The 23,147-nt window shown below is 40.2% G+C and overlaps 1 protein-coding gene across 5 annotated transcripts in view; it reads left to right on the top strand.

Moving 5' to 3' along the window:
* Window positions 1-23,147, top strand: part of SHROOM2 (shroom family member 2) — a 161,883-nt gene that overhangs the window by 108,792 nt on the left and 29,944 nt on the right. For all 5 annotated transcript variants that reach the window (XM_042456497.1, XM_042456496.1, XM_042456498.1 and 2 more), the window contains 3 exons: window positions 2,167-2,298; window positions 3,961-6,613; window positions 7,431-7,531. In XM_042456497.1, coding sequence (XP_042312431.1) covers window positions 2,167-2,298; window positions 3,961-6,613; window positions 7,431-7,531 — 2,886 coding nt within the window. The remainder of the gene's footprint in view (window positions 1-2,166; window positions 2,299-3,960; window positions 6,614-7,430; window positions 7,532-23,147) is intronic.

The raw sequence follows: 23,147 nt of genomic DNA, 5'->3' as shown, positions 1-23,147 counted from the left end.
GCCTTTGTAAGATTTTCACCTCTTCCAATATTTTAGTATTGCCACTGTCTCCCCGTAATTCTTTGTCTTTGTCTTTCAATTTACTTTGTAGCTCTTTTAAATTTTTATTTTGTAGCTTTTCCGTTCAGCTCCTTTTTTTGATAAAGAAACCTCTCGCAACAGCTTTGGATGCCTCCCAAACTGTTTCAATTGAAACTTCCCCATTAAGGTTTTCTCTAAAATAGTTTTTTTAACATCTCTTTAGCTTCTGTCTTGACTTTTTCGTCATTTAGTAGGATCTCATTTAATTTCCAATTATATTTTCGGCTCCCTATTTTTAAATCCAACACAATTGGTTTATGGTCTGAAGTGAAGTTAGGTAACATATCTTATATTATATTTTTGTAAAGGAGGTAAATAGGCAACAGCAGAAAGGAAGCGAAAAGGGCAGGGGACTCAAGGGCAGGGTGCAACTGTGCACATGGTCTATCGGCTTCTTTTGGGAATTACACCCCTTTCATTTCAAGCAACCAGGCATAGGGCATTTTGTTAACTTTCTGGGGGAGCAGATGGCAGTTGCATATTAAAGAGTGGACATGAAATGCTAATACCAGTAGTGTACTGGTCAGTTATGGAGTGTCACATATCAGCATAGCAACCTCAATAACCATGCCCCAGTGAGAATCCAAAAGAAAAAAGCAGGTGTTAGATTTGGATTCTTATGCATCAAGTGAAAATCCAGAAAGAATGGCATTGAAAAGTTGATCCCATTGGTATATTATGGTTGGGCCAGTAAGAAGACTTAAATTTTCTGCACAAGAAACTTTATCAGAAAAATGAAGTTTTCCAAGGAGAGTTCTGGCACCTCCTAGACTAATCTTTTATTTGTGACATGACTGCGCTACTATGCACAGTTACCTGGGACCCCTTCTGACATACATAGGTCCAATATGTACAAATACGAAATTCTCAGCTACTTTTATTGCACCCTTTAGCTTGTAATTAGAAGTGCAGGCAGACTTGCAAAGAATTTTTATTGCATGTTCTAGAAATGGAGTAGGAGACCCATCAAAGAAAAGAAGTATCCAACAACATTTCTTCATTATCCAGTTACCTTTTAGATTTGAACTAATCTGCCAAAAGCAGTCGGAAAACTTGAAGACCTCATTATCAACTTATCCATTTACCAGTGCATGGAGGATTGCTCAGTCATCCTGAATTATATTGCTGTTCTGGAAAAGCAACCCATAATCTGGAGCTATTTTTTCTCATTTTTCTCTTCTACTCCACTGTCAGCTAGGCTTGGTTAAGGATTTGATAGGCTAGTAAGCTTGTACAGTATGTCAGTTCATTATCAGAACTGGAACTGTAGCACAACAGAGGAGTGTGGGCTGAGTAATAAATCCAGTTGCTAGTCCCATCTAAGGTAGAAACAAATGCATCAGTAGTTGAACTGTATATTACTACTTATTTAAATCCCATTATTCAGTAGGCCCACTTAAATTGGCATTAGCAATGGTATTTGATTCTGGGAGAGCCAGCATGATGTAGTGGTTTTGAGCTTTGGACTAGGATACTGCAAGACCAGGGTTTGAATTCCTGTTCAGACATGGAAACCTACTGGATGACACTGGGCAAGTCACACTCTCTCAGCATCAGAGGATGGCAAAGGAAGCCCCACTCTGAACAAATCTTGCTAGGAAACCCCGTGATAGGTCTTCATTAGGGTTACCATAAGTCAGAAATGACATTAAGGCCCACCACTTGAATCAGGATCAAAAATCTATACTGCAGCTACAGAACCAATCATGCTTATTGCTGTTTGGGTTTTAAAATAGTAAATGGCTAATGCCTAATAGAACACAATATTCCCCCTTTCTGTATTGCCATGTGTGTTTTCAAGTTTAAATTGTTTGAAGCACTTCAGATATTTTCAATAGGTAGATAAATATTTGGCCTATCTGCCTTTAAAAAAAATGCACTTCAGGCTTTTTCTACCATAGTTGACCCATTGTCTGCATTTTGAGTGCATTTTTAAAACCAAGCAAAACAACAAGGCAGGCCCTTTTCTGTAGTTAGAGCTTTTTGCTGCATTTATTAATCAGGTCTGAGGTTGTTTTTCTCTCCTTATAGCGTGATTTAAAATATTGTGTAATAAAGACACACATTCTACCTTTCTTGTTCCAGAAAAAATGATCTAGCCTGCAGGCCTCACTCCTGGCATGCAACCAAATTCACAGAGAATCAGCCTGAGACAGACACGTCACGGCTCCCCTCAACCAACGTCTGTGCTTCATGGCACTCCCGGTACCATGCAAGGTGAGTTCCTGTAAAACTTACTCTCCAACGGTAAGAATATAAAATGCATGACTTGCTTTGTTCTTATCTTTAACCTTCCAGCAATGTGTGACTTCATTTTCAAGCTAATCTTAGAGTGCAAATTGATTGGCTTCATGAGAAAAGTCAGAATATTATGTGCCTAACATGTATTGCATTTTTTTCAATTTTGCTGGTATGTAAATAGAACAAAAAGTGATAGCTACCATTTCTGCTGAACTGCTTTCCCCTTCTCTAGGTATTTCTTCAGACATCAGTATTGAAGAAGTTTAGGTCCTTTTAATAATTAGGTTTATATTTGTATCAAACTCAAATCCTTTACTATCAAGACAGAAAAACTGAATCTGCTGTTCCAAGACAGGTCCTTAAAAGTAACATACTCTTCCTGTATATATTTAAAAGAATGTTACACAATGATCTTTTCTAATTGCATCTGTTCTTATTGTGTAGCAATTTGCAGAAATGGGTAGGGCATATTATTGCCTCTTCCATCATTGAAAATTCCTTAGTAATTATTACTTGAGTGAGAACTTCTTGGAGGGTAAAGAAGACGTTCTATCTTAGTTCAAGAGGTTAAGGTTTTCCCTGTCACAAAGGCATACCATGATCTTAATACAAGTTCTCACAAAAACTTCTTTAATAGCTGTTCTTTTGGAACTCTCTCTGTTTCTTGGTTTATGTTGCATGTAAAAATATGTCTCAAGTATTGCATGTAAACTTCCATCTTACAAAATACTAGGAAAAATATTTACTACTCAGGAATTGCAATGAGATTAAATTCAGGTATGTGTGTATGTTTGATTTGTTGTTGTTTTTATGTGCCTTCAAGTTGATTCTAACTTATGGTGAACCTAAGGTCAACCTACCACAGGATTTTCTTTGCAATATTTGTTCAGAGAGGGTTTGCCTTCCTCTGACACAGAGAGAGTATGACTTAACAAAGGCCATCCAGTGAGTTTTCATGGCTGAGTGGGATTTCAACTCTGGCCTCCCAGAGTTCTAGTCTGGCAATGAAACCCCTTCACCACACTGATTCAATATCATTGATGTTTTGTACTATTGTTGTAAACACATATACACAGAGAGATAAATGTATCTCAGACATGTGCTACTGAACTTGAAAAATTGAGCTTTATTTTTTCAAATCCTTTATCCTTTCTTAACTTTGTTTTTGTTGGCAGAATATCAACATTATTCTCTTTTCCACAGGAACCTTTCTGCTTATTTTCATACTTTTGCAAAATTCTATTTTATCTTAGCATCACTGAATTGCATTAGGAAGTAGGATGGAAACCTCACATAAAATTTTGCAGCTTAGAGGCCTTGTCTTTATGGGAACTCCTTTACTCTTTTAGCATTGAAAAAGAACAGTGGTGTTTTTTTTTTCAAAATGAGAAGCAGACTTCTGGCCACTTCTGTTTTGGGGACTTGGGCAATATTTTAGTCAATTGGTACTGATATCTGAGAGTCCCAGGAGTACCAAATAAAAAAATTAAAAAAAATCACCCTTGGTTGCACAACAAATTTTAAAATGTAGTTTGATTTTTTTAATATTGAAAGTTTTATAATGTTAAGATTTCAGCTTAAACCAATTGCTTACGTGAAACAGCTCCATTGACAAATGTCCCCTTTATTTTCCAATAGCTCCTCTTCCCATGATCTCTCAAGCTCATGGGATCAATCAAATCTACACCGTACCTCAGACCAGTTCAGTTCTGCCGGAAGCATGGATAGCTGGGACCACACACCCCAAACGTACCAGTATGGACAGATCTCCTCTGCAAAGTCCAACAGCAGCATTGACCACCTGGGGAATCCCAGCAAAAGGGATTCAGCCTATAGCTCTTTTTCTGCTAGTTCTAGTACTCCAGACCACATGCTGTCCAATGTTGATGCTGCCTCGACAGAGAACATGGTGTACAAAGTGGGTCAGTGGGAACCCCCAAAACAGGGGAATATCAAGGCTGCCTCATTCCTAAGTGATAGTGGGAGATTAGAGGACAAACCTAGCTGTTTGCCACCCCCATTACAATATGAAAACAACAGGAGTCCCCGACTAGAAGATCATGCTGATTCAACAAGTTCTGGGTCTGGAAGATCAAACTTTGTGCCTGTCTGGTATGTGCCAGAGAAGAAAAAGTCCCCCTCTCCTCCCCCTCCCCCTCCCCCTCTCCGTAGTGATAGCTTTGCTGCCACCAAAGGTCATGAGAGAGCTCATCCACCTCTGTTTGCAGAGGGTATTCAGAGCACCCAGCACTTTGAAGTCCTGCACAGGGCTCAGGCCAGAAATGACTGGAGTGCTGAAACTGCAGAGCAACAAAAGCGAGGTGCTAAGGCAGTTGAGGCTTCCGATGGAAGGCAAGGTGGCAATCCAGCCTATAGAACTGATTTTAGTCTGGATTACAGTTTGTCCTCTTCAGGCGACAGGCTCAATAATAACGTGGGAAATATCAACAGGCTACATTCATCTCTGTCCAGTACTGATGTTCGATTTGCCCAGTCTGCTTACGGACAACATCGCCATCACCATCAGCGCCAATACAGTGATGAAAGCACTTTCTTTCACAGTGCAAAAGTCTCTGCATCACCCAAAGAGCAGCGACACCTCTCCACTTATACTGGCATCCAGGAAAGGCCAACTGACAAATACAATTGTCAGCCAAACCAGGTCAGGATATTTGATGGTACTGCTCCTTCTCCTTCTGACATGAGTTCTGAGGAGAAAATGGATCGTACTGGGCTAAGTCGCTATTACTGTGTGACAGTGAAACAACCACCTCAGGAAAAAACCTCAAGACCACTACAGCTCAAGGATGAATCCTGGAATCCTGGAATAGGTAACACCTCCTCTGGACAACTTGAACATCCTGCTGTAGCTAGAATGAGCCAAAGTTCCCAGTACTATCTACCTCAGCGAGCTGTTGAGTCTTCTCTTGATGTCTGTGAAAAGAAAGGTCAATATGTAGTGAATAAAGGAGAGGATCTTAGAGCTGTTGTAATGAAAGATTCCAGAAGGATAGGTTACCCTGAAAAACCAGTGCAGAGTAAAAACTTTGAGGAGAATCACAGGAGTTACCATGAGCAAGAATATGGACGGGAGTGTGTCCCAGTGACTGATAATAAGTCTGTCCAAAAAGATTTCAAATGGAGCGAAGAAGAGAGCTACAAAATTTCTCCTCAGAAAACCCCAATGTTACACTCTTTAGCTCAGGAAGGGAAAACCCAGCCGGACATTGCCACTGAAGCTGGGATGAATAAACAGCCTGCATTTGATGCTCACTTAAGCAAAAATGCACGAAGGAGTGATCGTTTTGCAACCACATTGAGAAATGAGATCCAAATGAAAAGAGCAAAGCTGCAGAAAAGCAAAAGCACTGCTGTCTTAGCGGGGTCAACTGAAACAGAAGAGTATGCTGATAACTGGAAACCGAATAATGCAGAAAAGGTAAACTGCTCATCAGAAAGTTCTTTCACTAACATGTACAAAGATAATCTGAAAGAAGCCCAGGCCAGGGTTTTGAAGGCCACCTCTTTCCAACGCCGAGACTTGGAACCCAGTTCTTCAGATTGTCTTCCAGACCAGAAGACAAATAATAGTAACTCTTCCCCATTGACGTATGTTTCTGAGGATGAGTCAGGCTTTCTAGGGGCTAGGAAGTCCTCTAAACAGAATCCATCTAGCAGCCATGCTCACCATATTCCTCGCATTGGAGCTAGAAAGAGATTCACAGCAGAACAAAAACTGAAATCTTATTCTGAGCCTGAGAAGATAAATGAATTGGGTGTGTCAGAAGATGACTACCGTCCACGCCGTCGGCCAACTACTTCTGAGGAAGCCTTGGGTTCTTTTGCAGATAGGTGGAAGTTCTTTGAAGAAACTAGCAAGCCTGCCTTCCAAAAATCTTCCCACAGACACACACCATACAGTCAGCTAGAAGCACAGCCTCCAAATCCACACAAAAATTCTCAAGAAGGTGAGGGTGAGGGTTCCTGGTATGAAAGGAGGATGCGATCTGCTTCTTTTGGAGTTGAGAATATGCTTTGTATGTATGATAGACCCAAAGAAAATATCCATTATAGTAGCCATAAAGGAAAATCTGGACAACCTCAGAGATTAGAAACTTTTGCAGAGTATCAGGCATCTTGGAAAGAGCAGAAGAAACCTTTAGAGACACGGAGTTCTGGAAGATACCATTCAGCTGACAATATACTTGATGCTGGTCATGAACAGCTTGAGAAATCTCAGTATACACATGAACGCTCCAGGTCATCTCCTTCTACTGATTTCTACAAAAAGGTAAGCACTTCTAGTCCCTGTCTTCAGCATCTCTGAAAAGAAAGAGTATTGAATAGGGATGTGTAGGAGAGGTTATCATGTTTTTGATAACCTCTAAAGTCTAAACCATAGTTTCATGCTGTAGTCTCTGTTTGAAATTTATCAGTAGGGGAACATTGCCATTTCTGATGGCAAATGTGTGTCCATTCATTCTTTTGAATAGAGACTGACCTGCCTGCCTCATGATAGAAACCAGGAGGGTATTGTAAGCATAAGGTAGTATTTATCATGTTGGGAAATGGGCAGAAAAATGAGCCCTTGATGCTGTGCCTAATGCTATCAGGATCTGTAACAGTCTTGTCAAGGTGGATACAGAGATAAAATTGGCTTCTACATTTGCTTTGCAGTAAGAGCTGATTCGTCTTTGTGACTCTGTTATATGACCTGTTATTGCTGTTTAGTAGCTGTTTTTAATTTATTTTTTTTCCCCATGGGCTGAGTGAGATTGCCTATTATATGATCATATGCACACACAGAGTTCTCAGATATCCTGAAATGTTTCCAAGTAACTTTTGCCATACAAAATTGCAAATATGTACAGTTGTTTCCTTCTGGGTTGGTCAGATGAATTGGTAACTTGAGTACAAGGATTGCAAAACTAACTAAGAGGTTCCATGGATTATTATTATGCTTTAAGCCAAATCAGCATACGGCCAGATCTATTATATACTTGAAGCAAATCCACAAATGAAGGGGTGTGTAATTATATATTTTTTCTGGGGACTGAAACTTGATGATTTGGTGCTTTACCATGTTATAAAACCATTTTTCCCCTCAGGAAGAATCAGCTGAAGCAAGGAGACAAACAGAAAATTCAGGAAAGGATGAAGAGTGTATTTTCTCAGCAGCAAGATCTGATGAAAGCAGTTGCAATTTGAGGTAAATAATTTTTGTGTGTATTTGTCTAAGGCTTAGAAGCATACATTGCAGAAGATGACTAGTGAAACATTTTGCCTAGCAAAAATAGAAGCTATTTTAAACAGTTTGCTTCTAATATTCTTCAGTATGTAGAATATCTTTTTTCCTCAAAGAAAATACAGTCGCCCCTCTTTTTTCGTGGGGGATCCATTCCAGACCCCCTTGTGAAAATGGAGCTTCACCTATATTCAAGCCCCACAGGGTTGAATATAGGCGCGCGGGCGCACCATGGGCACACACCCCATTAATTCTCCCTCCGTTTGTACCTCGCACATAAGCAAGGGATGCAGGTCCAAAGACCGCGAGAACAGAGGGAAGACTGTAATGTATTCATGATAACATTTGTAATTTTTGTTTTCAGTAGAGGTGCTGCAGAAATCAGGTTCTCTGTGATAAAGGAAAATATTTTATAATGTTTGAAATAGTGTGTGTGTGTGTGTGTGTATGTGTGTGTAATGCATATGCATATGCATATGCAAAAGGATCTTATAGCACCTTTGAGACTAACTGTGTAGAAGAAGCTGTAACATAAGCTTTTGTAGACTTGGTCTTCCTCAAATGTATCTGAGGAAGTAGAACAAGTCTGTGAAAGCTTATGGTATAACTTTAGTTTGTCTGAAAGGTGCCACAAGATCCCTTAGCATACTGATAGTCTAGACTAACATGGCTATGTTTCTGAATTCTGTATAATAGATAGTATATTATGTCTAATATAAAGGTTTGTTTTAGCTTTTGAACATTTGTCTAGGTTTGTGCCAAAGATTTTTGTTCTTATTTCTTATTTAATTCACTATTACAGTTAAGCATATGGTTGAGATTCATAGCATTTATAATGCTTTAATCCTGTGGAGGGCATGCTATCCTTAGTTATAATATGCTACAAAGTGGTTACCATTACTGTGGAGGCTTTTTTGAAGAAGCCAGAGAATTATGTCTAAGTTTGGACAACACTAAATTGCTGTTAGCTAAAACAGAAAGCAAAAGCTTTTGATCTATCCTTGTGGCCGTTCAAAAGGAGTAAGGGCATAGTGGAGAACCTAGAAATACTTGACAAGGTGAGAATGAGGGCTGTTGATATAAAATGCGGGTGCCCTGAGATTCATTCATATAATCATAATTCAGTGTGAGCTGATATGGTATAGAAAATTTTTAAAGCTCACTAGGCTTAGCATGAAGTGAAACTATTTCTGAACTAGATGTTCTGATTATATGTGTCAAATTATGTAGTCAGATCCTTATCTGCATTTAGAATGGATGTATGAATTCCCTGCCTGTGTGAAACTAAATGTGAAGGAGAAATTATATACGTAGCCTTCTCCCTAACTGTACTAATCTGAAACTGTCTAAAGTGGCACACTCTTAAGAACAGTTTACTCCATGATGAACCATTTCTCTGCAGAAAACCAGATTTTCTATGCCTGGCTGCTAAGTGTATAATTGTATTCACTTTCCTCTTTTCCTTTTTACATCTTGAACTGCTTTGCACATGTTAACACCAAGGGCTATGGTGCAGCCTTCCAGTTAATAATAATAAAATAATAAAATATTTATTTATAGCCCGCCTTTCCATAGATCAAGGCGGGTTACAACAATATCAGTTACAGGATAAAACACGATAAACAGCAAATATACAATAAAATCACAGTACAATTCACAATATAACAATATCCAGCTAGCATAGGATGTTCAACAACAAAAATAATAACAGTGGGGGGGGGGGAAGGAGGCTACAAAGGAAAGGAATTAGGGGAAAGCTTTTTGGAACAGGAAGGTTTTTAGTTCCTTCCTGAACCGGTCAAGGGAGGTGGCCGAGCGGAGCTCACTGGGAAGCGCGTTCCAGAGCAGAGGAGCTGAGATGGAATAGGCTCTATGCGATGTTGTGGCGTATTTTGAATCTGGGACTCTCAGCAAATGCTTCCCAGCCGATCTGAGTGTGCGGGGCGGATTATATGGGGAGAGGCAGTTCTCCAAGTACCCTGGGCCCAAGCCATTTAGGGCTTTATAGGTAATAACCAACACCTTGTATTGCGCTCGGAAGCGAATGGGCAGCCAACGGAGATCTTTTAATACTGGTGTTATATGGGTGGCCCTGGAAGATCCAGTGACCACTCTAGCTGCCATATTTTGAACCAACTGTAGCTTCCGGGAATGGTACAAGGGTTGCCCCATGTAGAGCGCATTACAGAAATCCAACAGTGTTTAACAACAGTGTCTCAATTGGGTATGCTGGCTAGGGCTGCTTGGTGTTGCAGCCCAATAATGACTGGAGGGCTGCACAGTACCCATCCCTGCTTTAGTCATTCCTAGTGTAACTATTCAGCATTTGCACACTTAAGAATATAAACAGTTACCCCACACACCATTGTAGCAATAGTGTTTAGAAGGCTGAACATTTGCTAAATGTTGTCAAACCTCTTGATTGTTGTGTATTAGAGTGATTACATCTACTTGTTTGAATTTGATACTAAAGCAGGCCTCCCTGGTGTAATGCACTCCATCATTTTTGGACAATGACTCTTAAGAACTAGGCTGCAATGAAATTAGGCATGGGTGGATGATGGAAGCTGTTGTTAAAAGATATAAGGTGTTCTGCTAGACTCTGGTCTAGCATTACAGTAGAAAGCTTTGGGCTCCTTTTTTCCTCTAGTGTACCAGTGAGGAGGGAAGCAGAATCCTTTACTTTCATTTTTAAACAAAAGTTTAGTGCAACATCCAGATATTCAGCTGAAGTTAATTTTAACTATAATTTCTTGAAATAAGCACTTTCATAAAACATGGTTTACAGTTGCTTTATTTCAGTTAATCACAACTAAGGCTAACCACAGTTTTCTGAGTTTTGGCTTAATGTTAAATTATAGCTGGCTCAGAATGAAAGCAGAAGCTTTCTGTTCCCTCCTTATTGCTATGCTGAAGAAGTGGAGAGAAGAGTGTATAAGGCCAAGGTGTATTTACATAATGATAAGCTATAATGGAGTGTTACATCCACCCAAACCCTAAATGTATTTGAACCTTTCATATACTATTTGTGAATATATGTAAATGTTATTAACTAAGGATGGGAAAAGAGGAGAGCCATTTTAGAACAAAGTGTTCATTACAGCTAGCATAGAGCTACCATTCAAAGTCATGTGAGCAGTACCAATGTCAACCTCCCAAAATCCACTGCACACACCCTGATTATGCTTGTGAGGGTCTCCCAACTCCTTGGAACACATTTGCAAGGTTGCAAGGGAGGGAGTGTGTGTGTTGCCTGATGTCCATTCCACTGCAGATGGCAGGTTTGTTGATGAAGTACAAAAATGTCATCATGAAAGCATAAGTGATTTTGAATGAAATGCTGTTAACCATGGAATTGTTGACAGGTGATAGAAGAAATGTATATTTACACTGCCTGAAAAATGAAGAAAGCCCCCACTTCTAATGCCAAACACAGATTCTCTCTCCCCATAATACACTTCAGATCTTTATGGCATATTGCTAATTACAATGCAAGTAGATTGAGAAAATTGTACAGGTAGGAAGAAAAGTGGGAAATAGTGGAAGCCAAGTTATTTTTCAATTATATCTAAATAATCACTAAACAATAATATTCTAGCAATTTTATCAATTGAGAAACAATGCTGTTCTGAGCTGTTTATTACAGTACAGTACTGCTTTTACTACATCTTATATTATTCCTCATCTCCCATGTACCTGGAAGGAAGATAACACCTCTTATAAAATCAAGTTCTGGTTAGATGCCTGTTATCCAATGTCCCCCCCCCCCCCAAATATCCCTTAGTTGGGTTTTGCTATTGATCAGACTGGCCTGAATTACCAACTTCACACAACTCCCTCCTTTCAATTTTTAGTAAATGCCTATAACTATTTAATGTCCACCCTAATGGAAAAAGTATTCTAGGTTTTGTTGCAATTCCACCCATCCCCACCCGGAGTTGACAATGTACAAGACTGAAGCCATCATAACCTCATGTAGTCTCTACAATTACAGCAAATACAAGTGTATGCAATTCATTTCATAGGACAACACTTGTTTCTTTATTAGTTTGATTTCAATTTGCATTTATCATTACAGAGGTGGTATTGATATGTAAGATAGTAACTTGTGCAGTATATAAAAGTAATTCCTTTTTACTTCACTATCAATTATCAGTAAGATATAAATTGTTACCTGCCATTGTGCAGTTGGCTCCAGGATATTGCTCATTTTATTATATATACACTATGACTGATATCAGAGTGTAGTAATCTCTTTGGTTCTGAAGACAAAATAGTTTGCTGGGCAGTCAGGTTAATGCAGCTAGTTAAACTACAAGCAGCGAGGTGTCATTATGGCTGTGCTTTTGGTGTATATGTGAGGTGCAGTGAAAGCCAGGAGAAAAAAGCAGCTTGTTGTCTGTAACATGAATGTCCTTCCTGTTGTGAAAACCCTCTCCATGCTACATGTTACAGTAGAGGTATTCACAGTTGAGGGCATGCTTGTGGCCATAGTCATATGGTAGATGTATGTCCTACTTGATCCACAGTTACAACTATAGTGATCTGGTGTTGATTTCTGCACTCACACTCACATTTTGATAAACCCATTGTGGTCGTGCTAATTGCTACTAAGCATGAAGAAGTAGCCTAGGTCAGTGCTACTTAAAGTGGTTGTCCAAGGAATCGATTGCTGGTCCCTGGGAAATTCCCATGAAGGAAAGAAGCAATAGTTTGATATAGGTTGATGATCCCTTGTCCAGAATTCTGAAATCTGAAATACTCCAAAATCCAACATTCTCCACATAAGTGGCTAAGACAGTGACACTTTTGCTTTCTGATTGTTCAGCATACACAAACTGTTTTGCACAGAAAAATTATTAAAATATTATGTATTAAATTACATCCAGGCTATGTTTATAAAATGTGTAGGAAACATAAATGAAATTTCTGTTTAGACTTGGGTCTCATTTCCAAGATACCTCCTTATGTATATGCAATTATTTCAAAATCTGAAAAAATCCAAAATCCTAAACACTTCCAGTCACAAGGATAAGGGAGACTCAACCTGTACTGGGTCTTGGCACATTGAAAAACCATTGCTGATCCCTCACATCAAAAAGCTTATAAATCACTAGTCTAGGTCACAGTTTGCTTCTTCAGGTTTACAAAATCTAACTTGTGAAGTACTTTTTATTGTTATTTTGAGAATATGTTTGTACCATGATCGTTGCCCAGATCAGCCTCCTTGTACAGTATCAGAAATGAAACCATCCCTAGGAGCAGATATCAGAAAGACATGGCACAGAAGAAAAAGTAATAAGAGGGGAACCAAGTATTTATTTGTAATACAGGATTAGAGCATTGGTTAATCCAATCTAATTTTTGTTGCTTTTGTGTACTAATTACCTGATTACAGTTGGTCTGCTCTATGTATGACTATGCCCTCATTTGCACTGCAGAATTAATGTAGTTTGACACCACTTTAACTGCTGTAGCTATGGCTTAATGCTATAGAATACAGGGATTTGTAATTTGTTGTGGCACCAGTGCTCTCTGATAGGAAAGGCTAAATATATCACAACTACAAATCCCAGAATTCCATAGCATTGAGCCATGGCAGTTGAAGTTGCTTTATTTCTGCAGTGCACCTGAGGCCAAAGTCTGAATCCAATACTTTGCCTTATTAATAAAACTTAATTATTATGTAGACATTTATTAACTGCTTATTGACACATTAATTCAACTTAACACTACTTTAAATGAGACATCTTTATTGCACATTTGATGGCTAAGGCTCAGCTCTAAAAATCAATCCTGAATTGTAATAGAAAGCATTTACATTCCTATACTGCTTAACAGTGAACTCAGCACTCTCTAAGCAGTTTGTAGTCTGTAAACCAATTGCTCACAACCAGCTGGGTACTCATTTTACTGACCTAGGGAAGGATGAAAGGCTGAGTCAGCCTTGGAACCCTGTGATAGAACTCACCACATTGTGGCTGCAGTACCAGCATTGAACCACTTCATCACCAGGGCACCTGAATAAATCATTTAATGGCCTAATCCAGAACTCTTTAGGGGATGGGTAGGCAATTGCGATATTGCCCCCTCCCAGGATCGTAGAAGGATGTACCCCCATTGTCACTCCCTGGCCCCTTACCACCTCCCTCTAAATTTGGGAGACACTTATTTCACCCCAGATCAGTCAATAGTGCCTTCCAGTCTAGGATGAAGGGATGTTCAATTGACCATTTTGCCTAGTTTTGGGTCCCCCTCACCTTTCTTTGCCCCACTCCTACTTTTCATCATCATAAAAGGAAATGACCAGAGCAGAAACTCCAATTATTTCCTGGTTTAATGAACTGCTAAAGGAGGGGTGAGGGGAACCTAACATTGTGGCAAAATGGCTAATGAGACCTCCAATAAACTTCATATTATTGGGCATTTAGGGGCAAAGACCCCCCCCCATTTTGAAAATAGGGGACGTGGTACTCTTAGAGGGTGCATGCAGCCAGTTGCCTGCCTTTTGTTCCCCCTCTGATCCAGTATTACATGGTATCTTTTTGACAAACTAAACAATTCTTTTTTCTCCAGTGTATATGAATGAAAGTGTTTTTGAAGAGCAAAAAAGCAGCAGAAGTTGTTAAACGTAGGATAGAATTTCTTGGCTTGTTTTCAAAGATACAGCCATGTTATATATACCATGATCATGAGCAAATTTGTAAAGATGGTGGTGCCATGAAATCTTGAAAGTGGGGCACTGACAATTAATATCTAGTGTATAAAGACATTCCCCCTCCCCCAAGAGACATGAAGAAAGTTCTATATAACCATCGTTTCCCACATTACATGTTTGTTTTTCTGTCATGCTGTCATCTCTGGTCAAACAGGTTTTATTTGTGTACAAGGTAGCCTTCATCGATCTGTTGGAACAAAGCTCAAGAAGTGTGTGGGTGGAGTTTCTGTGGCAGTGTGTTTGTGCTTTAAGGTAACTATCAAAAATACTTTCTGTTTCCATTAATGTGTGACTGTGTACAGATGTAGGCACATAGCAATATATTTTCTTCAGGTTTATAAAATCTGTGAAATATAATTGTTTCTGACAGTGAACAAAAGATGCTTCTTTTGAAGCACAGAACAGTGCATTTACAGAATTCTTTTTTTTTTGGGGGGGGGGGGGGGGACCGAAGAAAAGACGATGAAGCTTTGAAGTCTACAACCTTTTCTTCCCGAGGTCAAGAATTTCTGATGATGTAACATATAATACAAGTGGAGCCTTTTGTCATTGAGGTTAAAGTTAACGGTGCTTGTATGAGCTTGTCAGTCACATGCGAAGGCAAAGACAAGCCAGCTGTTGTGAGGCATGGCTTTGAAAACCATCTGTATGACAGGCAGTGAGACAGAGGCTGCAGCAGATTCAGTTCTCTCTGGCTCTCTGTAGGATGCATTTGCAAGGATGCAGCCATCATGAATCCAGAAGAATAGCAGCTAATGTTTGTCATTCTGGTAAGTTAATACAATTTAGTTTTGTGGTAGAAGAGGTATACATGATACAATGTCAGTAAGCTCGTTGCTGATTTGGTTTTGTGTTTTTGTCTTTGCTGAGGTACGCAGGGAATATTCCTTTTGTTCACCCGAAAGGCAATTCTGATCACAGTTATGTGCCCTTCAGTCCCACTGAAATCCAGGAAGATTTTCATTGTATAATAGTGAGCAGGATTGCAGCTCGTGTCTTTATGTGCAAGATCTTTGCCTATCCCTGCCTGTCAAAAGAGCTAGAAAATATAACAGAGGATGAGGCTTTATATGAAAAAGTACCCCCATTTTATTAATCTTCTTCTGCCTTGGAGGGTCTTTCTTTGTTAACAAGTGCAGTGGCTGGCAAACTCTTTCATTCCAACAAAATGTGTCCATCTGTGTATGCTGCTCTTATCTGCTTTTGTTGCACAGCTAGCACTGGAATTAAAAGGCACTCCTTTCCAAACCATTTGTTTCCCCGGTTGAGGTTGGTACTGTAGTGTGTTTATCCCTCATTGCTGTAGCTGCAAGCCTTTCTTTCAGCTGTTCAGTGATGTGCGATTTCTGTGCTTACAGTTTTCTAAGCAGAATTGTCCTTGTGATACATGTTCAGATGGAGATTGGTGTTTGTTTGTTTGCTTGCTTGCTTACCTGGAGGTCTGTCGTTTAATATACAGGGTCTTGGATTTTGGAATGCAGTTGGTAAGTAAAAGACCAAAGTCTGAATGAAAAACCAACATTGAAAGGTGTGGTTGTTCTGTTAGCTGATGAAAATAGGTCAAGTGGTGGGGGAGATGTTAATGGATATATTTTTGGTTGCTCTTCGTTAGTCTTAGGGGGAACTGTCAATAAATGTACTTATCCCCTCACTGGTTTTGTTTACATGTGTGTTTTTATTGTAGGATGTCTTAAATTGTTGTAGACATTTTTAATGTCAAATTAACCATTGACTGCCTTTGGATAAAAAAGGAATAAACTGAGTGTGTGTGCTTGTGTTCTCTATTTGCCTGTTTTTAAATGTATGAGTAGAAGGAATGTGATTTTTCTGATGAGACTTTTCCTGTGATATTTCATTGTCAAAAACACCCCTATTGCAGCTGCCATTTATAGACAATGATTTGAGCCCTGTAAGTGAGTTGCCTTTTCACAACTGTTTTGGAATCAGCTGCAAGAATATGGCCTATATTCTCATAGGTAGTTCTTGCTTAACTGTAAACACAAAGACATTACTATGGACTGGCCAAGCATTTGCCATTAATATAGGCTTTATGTTACTTAATAAAACACAGCAAATAAGGTGATCGTGTAGTCTAATAGTATTTGATAGTGAAGTCGAAGACTTTCATGGCCGGCATCCATAGTTTTTTGTGGGTTTTTCAGGCTGTGTGGCCATGTTCTAGAAGAATTTATTCCTGACGTTTCGCCAGCATCTGTGGCTGGCATCTTCAGAAAATGCTGGCCTAGAAGAGAGTTGGATACACACACACTGTGTGACCCTGGGTTTGGGGGGATTCCATGTTAATCTGTATATTGTTCTGTTGTTGATGGCAGGGCCTCAGGGTGGGAGGATATGCAAAGAAGATTGGTATCTGCTGGGAAAGCCTCTGACCCTGAGTGGTTTCTCATTTGCGTTTGCTGAGTCCTCATTTTGCTATTCTTCAGGACTAGTAGCCAAACTTTGTTCACTTTAAGGGTTTCTTCTTTCCGGTTGAAATTATCCAGATGTTTATGGATTTCAGTAGCTTCCCTGTGCATCCCGACATGGTAGTGGTTGGCATGGTTTTAAACAGTATTTTATGCCCAGGAAGGTTTATAGCATGTTCTGCTACTGCTAATTTTTCCAGCTGACTCGGTCTGTAGTGTCTCTCGTGTTCCTTGATTCATGTTTGTACACTGTGTTTGTGAGAAGGTCTCTCTTGTCATTCACTGAGCGCAGCATTTCCTGGATTTTCTTGGTTGGTTTGTAAACTATTTGTATGTTGTGTTTCTTCACCAGTTTCCCTATTCTGTCTGTGACTCCTTTGATGTATGGTAAAAATACCTTCCTTTTGGGTGGTTGCTTGTCTTATATTTAATAGTATTTGGGTTTTAATTAAAAAATTGAAAGCCCAGTTCCTTCAACCCACAAAAAGTTCTTTTTAATCATGCTTACATTCATGTTGTTAATCTAATAACAATGAAAGCAGGCATGCACACTGATAAAAGATTGTCATGAAATAGATATCGCCTCCCAGCCTACAAGGGCTCCTGCATTGATGGACAAATAAAAAGAATTAAAACAGTAGAAAGAGAAAATATTTTTAAAATGCATTAAAATGTTCTCTAAAAACATGCTCTCTAATAGATAGACAGATAGATAGATACATTTACAGAGCAATTTCAAGTACTGAAGACCTTGCAGAGCAGCACAGTTTTGGCTGCCTGCCAGAAGCTCAAAAGAAATTGTGTCATCCTGACTTCCTGGGGTGGGGAGTTCTAGAGTCAGGACTACCACAAAGAAAGTCCCGTTGCATGTACCTTTATGCAGTGTTGAGACAGAACAGGATCTCCTCTAAGGACCTCAAATTCCAAGCAGGCTCATATGGGGGAAGGCAGTCTTTCAAATATCCTAGCCCTAGGCCATTTAGAGCTTTGTAGGTCAAAACCAACACCATGAATTGAGGCTGGAAGTAAATTGGAAGCCAGTGCAGGTCTTATAAGATCAATGTTATATGGTCTCTAAAATGCACACCAGACACCAGTCTGGCTGGTGCATTTTTCTTTAGCTGGAGTTTCCAAATGATTTTCAAGGGGTAGGCCCATGTAAGGTGCACTGCATTAATCTAATACTGTGAATGAAGACAGAAGAGAAGCTGAATGGTGAATAGTATGGTTTTGTCTAACAGAGGGTCAAGAGAAAGGGGCCAGCAGAAGAGCAGATAGTGGAGGAGGATGTAGTGCTGCAACAAAAGCAAAAGGATCTTTGGACCTGGGACAACAGGGGGAAGGAGGTGTAGTGGTGAAAATCATCCCTGCTGTGAGATGGAGCTGAGCTGTTGGCTCCAGATTTGCCTGGAAGTCTACAGGGAAGTTCCATCTCCAGACAGATAATCTCCTGTGATTTCATGGTACAGTTTTGTTACCAAAAAGATGGGGGAGGAGACTAGCATTGTCAGCATCTCCACTGGATGTTGGGGAATTAATTAGCTCAAAAGAAGGCATGGGAGAAGGGGGTAACGTACTAGGATTTTAATGATTTTCAGCACCAAGGTGTCAGTGCATTGATGTGTTCTGAAACAAACCTCTGATGATCAGACAGGCAGGGGAAACATAAAGAATTCAAAGGTAACTAATGCATGAACCACTGTGGCCAAATCTACCTTCCCCAGGAAAGGGTGTAGCTGGTGGCCAAATCTACCTTCCTCAGGAAAGGGTGCAGCTGGTGCACCAGGTAGAGTTTCCTTCTAACAACAGTTCCACTGTCTGGGTTGAGTCTGGTTATTCACCCACATCTAGCCCTTCTTGTTTCCAGACAATGATTCAAGACTTTCCCTGTCCATCTCCCACTATAAGTCATCCACCAAGGCAAGGAAGCCTGCTCAGTGGCTGTCTGTTCAGAAGTAGCTTCACTTCCACCAACTGAATTCCCTTTGAACTTGGTCAGACTTCCAAATAAAAATCCTTGAGGTTTTGGAAAATTAGTTAAAACCTACTCTTGTCATGTATTCTTTCCTTATGTGCAGGACAGGGTCTGACATGATTTCACCACTGAATTTGATAAATTCAAAATTTGATATATTCGGAGCTTGTGCTGAAGGAAACTCACTGAATTTGAGTGATGCTTCTGATACTGGCTATTTAAACTATGCTTTTAAATGAAAGCATCTTTTGCTTGGAATTTTTTGTGAGGCATTTTCCATACTGCTGGAAAGCAAGAAATGGAATATATAGCATGTTTTGGAATACATAGCATGTTTTCACATAATGTGGCTGCATTGGCCTTTATTTTATATACGTGTCCAAGAGAGTGCTCTGAAATTTCTTCACACACCAGTGATATAGCCAAAGATGCTTGTTTGCGAACACATGCTGTACTTTCTGCATTATAAAATGTTTGCAACACCAACTTCAAGGTGGTTTCTTACAGAAGGAAGAAAACACCTGCTACTTCTGTTGAGCTGACTTTCGTCAGCTCAAATAAACTATCATGAGGTCACCAGCAAGACTTAGAAATTGATTTCTATGCCTAGACATAATTCTCTTTCTCAGATTTGTACATATGTAAAGATCCACTGTATTCTCTCAAGCAGGTTTGTAATCACACCTGCTTTAGAGATTACAGTGTACACAGTGCACTCATGAATATAGCTAAGTATTAACTAGGTCCATGAGGATTTTCTTTGTTCAAACTTGTTATGAGTTTCCTTTTCCAACCCCAGGTATTATGTGGGTGTGGTACAGCATAGTGTGGTGTGGTTGAAAAGAACCCATTTCCTGATTTTGCAACCAAAAATATTCCCTGGCTTTGCAACAACAGAGTTTTTTGGGTAGGTGAGAAGAAAAGATTTGGCACCATTCATGAAATTCATTGGGTGACAGCAATGCAAACCATTATTGAAGGAGCCTATTGTAGCATGTGTGTGTGTTTATTCATAGATACCATAGGTGACAGAGCTAGCATGCCACAGTTATTTCAGTGTTGAACTATGATTCTGGAAACCAAGGTTTGATTTCGAGCTTGGCCATGAAACCCACTAGTTGACGTTGGGAAAGTCACATGCTCTCAGTCTCAGTGGAAGGCAATGGCAAACCTCCTCTGAACAACACTTACCAAGAAAGCCCCATGATACATTCACCTTAAGGTCTCCATACGTCAAAAATGACTTGAAGACACACAACAACAGAACATTCATAGATATACAAACACATGCATTCCCATTAGGGAGAAACACAAACAGAGCAATGTCTGGGCACTTAAGCTTAATACATTACATTATATTATGTGTATGGCATGTTTGCATCATATTATATCATAGAATCGTAGAGTTGGAAGAGACCACAAGGGCCATCCAGTCCAACCCCCTGCCATGCTGGAAATTCAAATCAAAGCATCCCCAACACATGGCCATCCAGCCTCTGCTTAAAGACCTCCAAAGAAGGAGACTTCACTACACTCCGAGGGAGTGTGTTCCACTGTTGAACAGCCCTTACTGTCAGGAAGTTCCTCCTAATGTTGAGGTGAAATCTCTTTTCCTGAAGCTTGGATCCATTGTTCCTGGTCCTGTTCTCTGGAGCAGCAGAAAACAAGTTTGTTCCCAACTCAATGTGACACCCCTTCAAATATTTAAACAGGGCTATCATAGCTCCTCTTAATCTTTTTTTTTCTCCAGGCTAAACATCCCCAGCTCCCTAAGTTGTTCCTCATAGGGCATCAATATGGTATACTGTACTTTCATCAGGACATTTAATCGGGACCTTGTTTCTCTATTCATCTCTTTAATAGGCTTGGTACTAACCACCACATAGGTTAACAATATCATCAAAATGATATGTTTTAGTCTTTCCTCAATATATATATAGAATATATATATATATATTAACAAAAAGTTCTAACAAAAATGTGATTAGCCAGGATAAATTGTATCCCACTTCCAATTACAAAAGTGGCCTATTTTTGAATTGAATGCAGTCACATTGTGTGAGCTGAGGAGTTGAGATGATAGATAGATAGATAGATAGATAGATAGATAGATAGATAGATAGAATGTTGGCAGGCCACTGAGGAAGACTGTAGTCGAAACGCGCCTGGCCTTGAGTTTTTATTATTACTATATCATTTTATTTTCTGCATTTGCATAATTTTTAGTGGGGTATTTTTACTCATTTAGATATTTTACTGGTTTTTTTCTTCCAGGGTTCAGTTACTCTGGCCTTGAATTTTGAAATTTTTATTATCATTATATATTTACTCTTTGCATTTGCATACTTTTCAGTGGGGTAGTTATACCCTTTTAGAAATGATACTGGCTTTTCTGCTCCAGAGTTTAGTTATTCTCTTATTTCTTTATACAATTGCCTTTTTGTAATTGGAAGTGGGAAACAATTTATCCTGGCTAATCACATTTTTTGTTAGAACCCTTCGGTTTGTTTTGTTTTAGCTATATTTCTTGGGGTTTTTTTTGGTTGTAGGGACTTTGGTTAGTCTTTCCTCAGCATCAGATTCTTTCCATAATTTGCATGGTATCTGTGCAGTTGTTGCATATTCATGACAGTAGCTTCCTTGATTGAGCCAATCTACCTAGAGCAATCTCCCTGTTTTCCTACTGCCTTCTACTTTACCAAGCATTAATGTCTTTTCCAGTGCACCATGTTGTCTCATGATATGTCCTAAGTACAACAGCATCAGTTTAATTATCTTTGCTGCTGTGAAAGTTAACTGGATTTGTTCTAAGACCTTCTCATTTGTTTTGTTTTGTTTTTGCAATCCATGGTATCTACAGAACTCTCATTCAGCACCATATTTCAAATGAATTTATTTTCTTCCAGTCAACTTTCTTCACTGTCTAGCTTGCGCATAAAATCATGCATAAAAATTATAAGTACTATAGCCTGGGAAATTCTGACTTTGAAATTTAATTACAGTCAGCCCTCCATAGTCACTGTCCTTAGACTCACGGTTTTGATTATTTGTGAGGTGAAAGCCACGAATATGGGCATTTCTTCTCTCTTTCCCTGCCCAATCTCTCCTTGGGCAGTCCAAAGAGAGATTGGGGAGGCGAAGACAGGAGGTGCTTTGCCCCACCCCAAAACCTTTCCCCTCCCTGATCCTTTCCCTGGGCAGCCCAAAGAAAGGGGAGGAGAAGAGTCTTGGAGGGGCCAAGGCATCTCTTGCATTCTCCTCCTCGATCCTCTCCTTAGGCTGCCTGGGGAAAGGATGGGGGGGAGAAGAGTCTCAGAGGCCAAGGCACTTCTTGCCTTCTCCTCCCCGATCCTCTCCCTGCGATGCCCAAGAGAAGATCGGGGAGGAGAAGGGGAAGGGAGCCAATTAAAGGGACAGGAGGGTGGGGCAAAAAGGAATGCACAGCCCTGCTCCTCTTCCCCCAACTCACCCTTCTCTTTAACTGACTTCTGAGTTGGGGGGGGGTGAAGTTATTCACGATTTTTTCCATATTCACAGGGGTCTCATTCTTCTAACCCCCATGAATATGGAGGGAAGACTGTATATACTTTAACACCTGAGGGTCATATTTAGTTCTTTTGTGACTGCCTGTCCAAGTCCTTAGTTTTCTGAGTTCTTGATTGCAGTCTCCGTTTTGATTAACAACTGAGCCAAAGTTTAGGAAACCTTTAACTATTTCAAAGACTTTTATTACCCATAATAATGTTACATAAATAATCTGTAGAGCCAACATGGTGTAGTGGGTTTGAGCATTAGACTAGGATTCTGGGATACTGGAATTCAAACACATAGCGATTCACATGTTCTCAGCCTCAGAAGCAATCCACTTCTGAACAAATATTTTTTTAAAGCCCTATCATAGGGTCATGATAAATTGGAAATAGGTTATAGGCATTACAACAAAAAGCAGAAAATATTTGAATATGATTACATTTGTGTGATTTGTCTGATAACCTGCTCTTAGTGTTTTCCACTAGGTATGTTGTAGTACAGGGGTTGGGTTTGGTAACCTCCGGCCCGTGGCCGGTATGGCCGCGGGCGCCTTTCTGCCGGCCCCGGTTCCTCCTGCCGCCAAAATCGCCGCCGATTTCGGCTGCTCCGGCCGCCATTTTGCACTTCAAAATGGCGGCGCCCCATTAGAGGCCCGATGCGGCCTCGGACTGAAACGGGGCTCCAGCACGCTGCACCGGGCCCTGGGAGGCCCGATGCGGCCTCTGGACTGAATCGGGGCTCCAGGAGCCGCACCGGGCCTTCAAATGGGCGCCGCCACCTCCCTCCTGGCTCCGCCCTCCCTCCTATAAATGGAGGGGGGGGGGAAGGAGGAGGAGGGAGGGAGGAGGGAGGGGAGGAGGAGAGAGAGAGAGGGTGGGAAGGAGAAGAAGAGAGGGGAGGGAGGGGCGGAGAGAGAGAGAGAAAGGGTGG

The sequence above is a fragment of the Sceloporus undulatus genome, chromosome 3, assembly GCF_019175285.1.
Source record: "Sceloporus undulatus isolate JIND9_A2432 ecotype Alabama chromosome 3, SceUnd_v1.1, whole genome shotgun sequence".
Classification (NCBI taxonomy): Eukaryota; Metazoa; Chordata; class Lepidosauria; order Squamata; family Phrynosomatidae; genus Sceloporus; species Sceloporus undulatus.
Note: the sequence above shows the minus strand (reverse complement) of the source record. Positions and strands in the feature narration are given on the sequence as shown.